At 43.5% G+C, this 9,392-nt stretch overlaps 1 protein-coding gene across 1 annotated transcript in view; it reads right to left on the bottom strand.

Moving 5' to 3' along the window:
- The window catches only part of LOC111970281 (CUGBP Elav-like family member 4), a 142,038-nt gene that overhangs the window by 32,994 nt on the left and 99,652 nt on the right, over positions 1 to 9,392 (bottom strand). Inside the window, exon 3 of the mRNA XM_023996936.2 lies at positions 5,069 to 5,117. Within this exon, the coding sequence (XP_023852704.1) occupies positions 5,069 to 5,117 (49 nt within the window). The remainder of the gene's footprint in view (positions 1 to 5,068; positions 5,118 to 9,392) is intronic.

Here is a 9,392-nt window from a genome sequence, read left to right as displayed (position 1 = left end):
ATTGCTATAGTTAACATAATATATATGAGCATAAATATGATACTGTAAGTTTGTAATATTGATGGGCACCAAAATTACGAAACATTTTCAAGTCCATTTCTGCTTGATACCTGGTATGTCAAATTGCAGTGTGTTATTTCGTAAATAATTTTTTTTGTAAATAAACTATGCAATTTATCTTATCTCCTTGGTGCTAGAGCTTATTTCTGAAAATATTTTGGATGTTCAACACTTATAGACCAATTATATATTAATGAAAACAGAGTGACCCACGTCTCTCCTCAGTATAATATATATAGGTGTGTGTGTGTGTGTGTGTGTGTGTGTGTGTGTGTGTGTGTGTGTGTGTGTGTGAGAGAGTGAGAGAGTGAGAGAGTGAGAGAGAAATTGAGCTGCAGTTCCCAGGTAGAGACACTGACTATTCATAGTATGTTAAAGAATTCTAGTGAAGTAACCCTTTTGGACCACACTATCTGCCACACTGAAGAACTCTAGAAGTGAATTATCACTTCTACCTCTAATGAGCAATCATTCATTCATGCGCCTTAGATGCCAGGTTAGGGTTACACACACATTTTCTGTCATGGTCTATGGACCCTTGAAGTAGCCCTGGCCACCCCATGTAGAAAACTCGAGTTCCGCCACTGTATATACAGATCTCTGGTTTCAGTGCACTTGCAAATTGGGAAGGAAAGTTGGCGGGTGCACTGTTCGGATGCTGGCTTCCCTTCCCTTTAAGTAAAATTATGTTTTGCCAAAATGATATGATATTACTCCTGTCTAAATAAAATCATTAAAAATCCTACACCAGAGAGCATGACTTAGTCACAGAGGATCATTAGCTTCTTTTTAAAAAAATAGCTGAAGATTGTTTCAAATCACAGGTGCATATGACTATGACTATTTTATTGGGAAGCCTGCAATTTGGGCAGTATGCATGGCAATAGGCTTGCGACTGTCATTGAAAGGCGTCTAAAATATGTGTGAAGATAATGTATCTTGAGTATAATTTAAAATGTTGAAACAAGAAGAAGGGGAGGGGTGTGTGGCAAAGATAAGCATCTCTCCAGAATGCTCTCAGCTGTCTCCCGAAAATTATTGCGCATTCATTGTGTGAATTGTTTGGCCTTTGATTGTTTATTTTTTATGAATTACCCATTACATATGTCACCAGTAGGCCTAGTAAATGTACCATTAATGCATGTATTAATTACAGTAAAACATTGTTTTCAGAGTTCACAACCGGCTACACTTGTGAGAAACAAGCGTTGGATTATTTCATAGCCATCATTTATGAGTTTTGTCAATTTGTTAATTGTCTTTTGTTGGACTGATCCATGTGAGCAATGAGCATGGTTTATCTGTTCTGATAACTTTAATAAGGGAGAGCGTGCCTGAGCACCCTTTTGGAGGCCTAGGCTGTGCGCAAATGTAGGAGTGCCCATTTGGGATGTCTGATTTCTGATTGTCTTAAATCACCACGTCCACCAATAATAAGCTGAGCTTCGCAGTAATACAACAAAGTCTGTTTTTTTATACATCATTGCGAATAATAATAGTTCCTCACAGTCTTTGGGAAATCTTTCCAACACTTTCCCAGCCTAGATAATCACCAGGCCTCCAGTGCTCTAGCATTAGTTGAATGTTATCTTTAAAATTCCGCTTTCTATGATTAACCACTTGACAATGATTTTGAGAAACAAAAACTTTATTCATGAAATTAAATGAAAATGATCATATAAAAAATAATCCTAACTGGCACGCAGATCGGTAGAAATGCTAGGATAAATTGTAAGCTTCCCCAAACTTCAAACTCACGAGCCGACCTATGGTCTTTACTATAACATCCATTAAAACAATTATAGTAGGTCCCTGGGAAAAAAACGTGCCCGCCTAAAGAAATCACATGCCCCTCCAACTGATTAATTCTGCTGCCGGCCCTGTGCAGAGCTGCCTCCAGGGCAAGATTCATGACAATAAATGCCAACCTACAGTACCAGTCAAAAGTTTGGACACACCTACCCAGTCCAGGGTTTTTCTTTATTTTTACTATTTTCTACATTGTAGAAAAACAGTGAAGACATCAAAACTATGAAATAAGACATATGGAATCATGTAGTAAACAAAAAAGTGTTAAACATTTTTTATTTTTTTWAATATTTGATATTCTTCAATGTAGACACCCTTTGCCTTGATGACAGCTTTGCACACTCTTGGCATTCTCTCAACCAGCTTCATGAGGTAGTCACCTGGAATGCATTTCAATTAACTGGTGTGCCTTGTTAAAAGTTAATGGAATGGAATTTCTTTCCTTCTTAATGCGTTTGAGACAATCAGTTGTGTTGTGACAAGGTAGGGGTGCTATACAGAAGATAGCCCTATTTGGCAAAAGACCAAGTCCATATTATGGAAAGAACAGCTCAAATATGCAAAGAGAAATGACAGTCCATCATTACTTTAAGACATGGTCAGTCAATCTGGAAAATGTCAAGAACTTTGAAAGTTTCTTCAAGTGCAGTCACAAAAACCATCAAGTGCTATGATGAAACTGGCTCTCATGAGGACCGCCACAGGAAAGGAAGACCCAGAGTTACCTCTGCTGCAGAGGATAAGTTCTTTAGAGTTAACTGCACCTCAGATTGCAGCCCAAATAAATGCTTCACAGTGTTCAAGTAACAGACACATCAACATCAACTGTTCAGAGGAGACTGCGTGAATCAGGCCTACATGGTCGAATTGCTGCAAAGAAACCACACCAATAAGAATAGACTTGCTTGGTCAAAGAAACACGAGCAATGGACATTAGACTGATGGAAATCTGTCCTTTGGTCTGATGAGTCCAAATTTGAGATTTGAGAATTTGAGAATGCAAGGCACACTTAACCAGCATGGCTACCACAGCATTCTCCAGCGATACGCCATCCCATCTGGTTTTCGCTTAGTGGGACTAGCATTTGTTTTTCAAGAGGACAATGACCCAACACACCTCCAGGCTGTGTAAAGGCTATTTGACCAAGAAGGAGAGTGATGGAGGGCTGCATCAGATGACCTGGCCTCCACAAGCACCTGACCTCAACCCAATTGAGATGGTTTGGGATGAGTTGGACCGCAGAGGGAAGGATCAGTAGCCAAATTGTGCTTAGCATATGTGGGAACTCCTTCAAGACAGTTGGAAAAGCATTCCAGGTGAAGCTGATTGAGAGAAAGCCAAGTGTGTGCAAAACTGTCATCAAGGCAAAGGGTGGCTACTTTGAAGAATCTCAAATATAAAATATATTTTGATTTGTTGAACACTTTTTTTGGTAACTACATGATTCCATATGTGTTATTTCATTGTGTAATGTCTTAACTATTATTCTACAATGTAGAACATTTTAAAAATAAAGAAAAACCCATGAATGAGTAGGTGTGTCCAAACTTTTGACTGGTACTGTAGGTTGGCAAATTCACACACATATAGGTAGTGAATTTGACTATATTGCTGTCCTGTCTGATCCTTCGAAATGTAAGAAGTACTTTTGGTTCAGGGAAAATGAATGGGAGTAAAAAGTACATATTTTTTTAGGAATGTAGAGGCGTAAAAGTTGCACACACACACACACAAACTCATTGAAGGCCGAAGCCTTCACAGTTCTCATGGGATTGCACCATTAATTCTCACATCTCTCTTCGAGAAACAACTTGTAACACAACAAACAAAAATATTCAGCTGGAGATTAAATTAATAGGAACCAATAAATGTTTCACTCCCTGGGGGGGGTTTGAAGTGATGCACCATGGACAGACCAAGTCTATATAGGACCATAAACAGGTTGTCGACCAGAGTATGTCCATCAAACCAAATTTCTGATGAGAGTTTCACTTAGGGCCAGTTTCCCTGACACATATGAACCCAACTCCTGGATTAAAAACCACTCTCAATGGAGAATCTCCATTTAAAGAATGTATTAGTCCAGGACTAGACTTAATCTGTGCTCAGGAAACCGGTCACTAATGTAACACCACCATTTTAAATAAGGGCTTCATTCACTACATTGGCCTAAACTGAGAGGCCTGTGTGCCCAGGTCTGAATCAGTTCCTGGTTAGTGGGGAAGAATGAAAACCAGCAGTGGCGCAAGGCCCGGATTTGAGAATGAGGCACTAAGAGAAACAGGGGGATGGGTAGAGGTAGAGGAAAGGGAGGTGGAGAGGTAGAGGAAGAGCGAGGGAGAGAAGTAAGAATCCTTCTCCAGCTCATCCACTGATTGTTTCTCTCTTGTCTCCCCAGCTCCATCAATCACAGTTAGAGGACCAGAATAAACAGGGAGGAAGTCATGCAATCCCTCAGTAACTCTCTCTCTCTCTGTCTCTCGCTCTCCTCATTTGCTCTACCTCTTTATCTCTCTTTCTAAAAATGGTTCCCTCACACTCTCTATTTTTCTCTCTCTTCTTCTCCCACTCTCCTCTCCTCCGCCATTCTCTCATACAAAAATGTTTAATTATGTTATGTTGCAGGCAGAAATATGTTACAGTGTGAAACAAAAACAAAAATTTTCGCTGCACTGGAAGAATGTTATCTTGAACTGGTTAATCAGTGGCCCATGTGTGTGTGTACTGTATGTGTTTGTGTGTGAGTCCTTTGAAGAACATGAAAGTTACTGAGATTTGTTTAATGAGTGACTTTTAATAGGCCATAGTTGACTGACCCCTTCACTCTCTCTAACCGATGCTATTCAAAACTCTCAAACTTGTGTATGCTTAATTCACAACTAAATATGTTATGCATGAAAAAAAATGTATAAGAGAAACATCTAAAGAGGGAAGGAGCTATAGGAGGAGGACAGGCTCATTGTAATGTCTGAAACGGAACAGAGTCAAGCATGTGGTTTACATATGTTTAATGTGTTTGATACTGTTCCTTTTATTCCATTACAGCCATTACAATGAGTCCATCCTCCTATAGCTCCTCCCACCAGCCTCCTCTGATTTCTGATTTGCGTGAGTGTGTGCTTGTCTGGGCCAGAGAGGGGTAATGGTGCCACTGATGTGGGACGGTCGGCAGCTGTGTTTAAAGAAGTGGAGCACTACCTCCTCGACTCTCGCTGTCCGCAGGCTTCACCTGGATAGGCCTGTTCATCTGGAGAGGGAGAGAGAGATTGAGAATAGAGAGGGTTGGAGGGAAAGAGAAAGAAAGTAAGGAAGAGAAGACAGAGAAGAGAGAGAAAGAGGTTAGGATTGCTTACATAACATCAAGATATAGCTGCACACCATTTCCTAAATGTCCTTGACAGCGTTGGCAAATAAGTAACAATACTTGTCAATATGTTTTGAGATGTAATTGTGTAGGTTGGGAGAGAAGGACAACCTTTGAGATTTGATAGTACAGGTTCAGGAATTTAGAGAGCGGGATGAAGAAGGATGGAAAGAGAAAGGGAGAGGATGTGTGCAAGCTCTGTTCAAGTACATTGCAGTTCACCCGGGCCTCATTACAGATATATACATTTGAATTGGTCTGACTAGGTCTAACTTTCTGCCTGCCTGCTTGTCTCTCTTTCTCTCTGTCTGTCCGTCCATCTATCTTTTTAACTAATCTAGACACCAAGTTCTCATATAAGGCCTTGTCACCCTTTTCCATTCCTCTTTCCATTCCCCCTACACTCCTCCTTTACACTCCTCATTTCATTCCTCCTTTACACTCCTCATTTCATTCCTCCTTTACACTCATTTCATTCCTCCTTTACACTTCTAATTTCATTCCTCCTTTGCACTTCTAATTTCATTCCTCCTTTACACTCTTACTTTTCACCCCTCATTTCCTTTCTCCTTTACAGTCCTCCTTCCATTCCGCCAAGGCCTGTCTGTCAATTCTGGCTGCTTTCCCACTGCTCTCCGGCTCAGTAATACATGCAAGCCACAAAATGCTCGCTGCCAATCAATTTTTAATAATGCCAATCGCCACACTGCCAGGAGGGAAGAGGAGAGAGAGGGGGAGGGAAGGGGGGAGTAATAGAGAGAGGGGAAGTGAGGGAGGGAGAGGGAGACTGGGGAGAGGGGGAGTGAGGGAGGGAGAGGGAAGCAGAGAAGTGGGGGAGTGAGAGCAAGAAGGAGAGGGAGACTGGGGAGAGCTGGAACAATGTGCCACATAGGGGAAAGAAGTGTGTGTGTGTGAGTGGGTGTGTGTGTGTGTGTATGTGTTTGTTGGTGCGTGCGTGTTATCAGGTAGTGTATGAAAGGATGTATGCTTCATGGTTCTGCAATTCTCCCACTTTGTTGCATTTACGTACAGACTAACCAGACTAACCAAAACAAAAACACTGCTGAGTGCTACACCTTAATGAATGAAATCCGTGGTTAGTGGACTAGGCAGCACTCTGGATGAGATGGAGCTCAATAAAGCCATGTTTTGCTCTAAAGTAAACGACCAGTAAACTACTAGAGGCTGACAATATTAGGGGAACACTTTGGTATATTACTGTGTTTTTACCATCTCTTCCTCAGTGTAAAAAGTCCAGGTCTGCTATACCTCTCAATGCACTATAACACTCCTTCTTTTAAGGCCCAGTCACCCTTTCTCCCTCCTTCCCTCCCTTTTCATTCATCACCAGTAAATGTTTTTAATGTGTTTTGATGCATTATTTATATCACCCTGGCTGCTGATATTGAGAGAGAGAGAGAGGGAGAGAGAGCGGAGTGAAAGAGAGAGGGAGGTGTGGAGAGAGGGCGATGGGGGAAAGAGTGGTGAGAGACTGAAAGACAGCGACGAGAGAGAGAGAGAGCAGAGAAGAGAGAGATGAGAGAGAGACGAAGAAGAGAAGAGAGAGAGAGTAGGGAGAAGAGAGAGAGAGAAGAGAGAGAAAAGAGCAGAGAGAAAAAAGCTAGGAGTGACAGAGAATAAGTGGGACAACAGAAGTCACAGCTAGATGTAGCATTGAGCAACATTATGCATCACTCACAACAGCCTACAACTCTCTACCTCCCCATTCTCCATTATACACTTCTCCGAGACAGAAAAATACTATCTCCACCTCAAATTCACACAAAGGAGCACCATTAAACGCCACCCACATTCACACGCATGTAAAACATACACTCAGGCACTCAACACATCCACCCACGGTGTCTTAGTGAGAAACAGACTTCTTACTGTTTTCTTGTGAGTTGAGAATTCTATGCTTCATTCACACTTACTCACACACGCCTAGTATATGTTCTCTCTCACACACACACACACACACACACACACACCACAACACACACACAACACACACACACCACACACACACACACACACACACACACACACACACACACACACACACTTATTTTTCATGAGCATGTCCTTATTTCTATTATAGCATATTGGATGACTGTCAGTCATATTCCATTCACCCAGTTCAATGTAACATCGATAGGTTAAGGCTACTACATGATACTCGAATTTGCCCTATATAATACCCATCATGAGGTTGCTACAACCTAGCCAAGAAATGAAAGTTTATAACATAGGCGCACAGGTTGAAAGACAAATAGGAGTAATCAAGTTGACAGACAGTGACACATTCAATACCGCCTTGCACACTCTTGCCTGCATCTAGCTGATCTCGGGTGTAAACATTAGTCTAAAACAAAAGTTTCTATTGGATAAATTTAGGGTGGTCCCTCCTTGTTTCCTTCCATTTGCTTCCGTTTAAGAAATGTTTTGCAACAGAATCGGTGGAATGAATACATCCATGATCACCGCACACACACAGCCACATACTGCATCATTACTTTGATTGTTGTATAATTCTTTCTCATATATTTGCGCTCTCCTCCTCTAACCTTTTCCCTTTTGCTGTCTATGACCAGGTGCAAACATCTCTCTAAGCCAAACCACTACACAACCTACATCCTTGTGACCATATTAAAGTTATAGTCAACAAAGTAGAACTAACGCGTTAGTACCCATAATGTAATCCATGTGTACAATCACGCAGTACAGTGTACAGAAAGCAGTTTAGCAGTTACAACGGAGGGCCCCGATGGCAATAAATTAATAAAACCGAAAGCTTACCTTGACTTGGAAAAGTTGCAGTGTTGGATAGCTGTCACGCCCTGACCTTAGAGAGCTTTTTATGTCTCTATTTTGGTTTGGTCAGGGTGTGATTTGGGTGGGCATTCTATGTTCTATTTTCTATGTATTTGTATTTCTTTGTTTTGGCCGGGTATGGTTCTCAATCAGGGACAGCTGTCTATCGTTGTCTCTGATTGGGAATCATACTTAGGCAGTCTTTTTCCCTTTTGTGTTTGTGGGAAGTTGTCTTTGTTTGTGGCACTATWGCCYTTAAGCTTCACGGTCGTTTTGTATTGTTTATTGTTTTTTGTTGGCGACATTATCCAAATAAATAGTAATGTACGCTCACCACGCTGCGCTTTGGTCCAGTTCTTTCGACGGCCGTGACAGAACTACCCACCACAAAAGGACCAAGCAGCGTGGTAAAAAGGAGGACTGGACATGGGATGACATTCTGGCCGGAAGGGATCGCCTTCCATGGGAACAGGTGGAAGCAGCCAGGAAGGCGGAGGCAGCTGGTAAAGGCGGCGATATGAGGAGGCAAGTCAGCGAAGCAGGCACGAGAGGCAGCCCAAAAACATTTTTTGGGGGGGACGCACACGGGGAGATTGGCGGAGTCAGGTTATAGACCTGAGCCAACTCCCCGTGCTTACCGTGGGGAGAGAGTGACTAGTCAGGCACCAGGCTATGCGGCTCTGCGCCGTGTGTCTCCAGTGCGCTCTCATAGCCTGGTGCGCTCTCTGCAATCTCCCCGCAGTTGCCGTGCTAGAGTTGGCGTTCAGCCAGGAGGGATTGTGCCGGCTCAGCGCTCCTGGTCTCCGGTGCGTCTCTTCGGCCCGGGTTATCCTGCGCCAGCTCTACGCACGGTATCCCCAGTTCGCCAGGAGAACCCATTGCGGCCTGTTCCAGCTTCCCGCACGTGCCGGGCTAAAGTGGGCATGCAGCCAAAAGGAGAGGTGCACGTGTTAAGCACCAGATCTCCAATGCTCCCCCACAGCCCGGTTCGACCTGTGCCTGCGCTCGGGAGGTGCCGGGCTAAAGGGGGCATTCAGCCTGGAAGAGTGGTGCCAGGGATAAGCACCAGATCTCCAGTGCTCCCCCACAGCCCGGTTCATCCTGTGCCTGCTCCCAGAACCAAGCCTCCTGTATGTCTCCCCAGCCTGGTGGGCCCTGTGGCAGCCCCACGCACCAGGCTGTCTATACGTCTCCTCCCATCAATGAGGATCCACAGTCCGGGGTCCGCAACGAGGGTTCCCAGTCCGGGGCCCGCAACGAGGGTCCCCAGTCCGGGGTCGGCGACGGGGGTCCCGCACTAGAGGCGCAACCAAAGTGGGGTGAGCCAGAGGTGGAGCGGGGTCT

The sequence above is a fragment of the Salvelinus sp. IW2-2015 genome, linkage group LG11 (genome assembly GCF_002910315.2).
Source record: "Salvelinus sp. IW2-2015 linkage group LG11, ASM291031v2, whole genome shotgun sequence".
Classification (NCBI taxonomy): domain Eukaryota; kingdom Metazoa; phylum Chordata; class Actinopteri; order Salmoniformes; family Salmonidae; genus Salvelinus; species Salvelinus sp. IW2-2015.
Note: the sequence above shows the minus strand (reverse complement) of the source record. Positions and strands in the feature narration are given on the sequence as shown.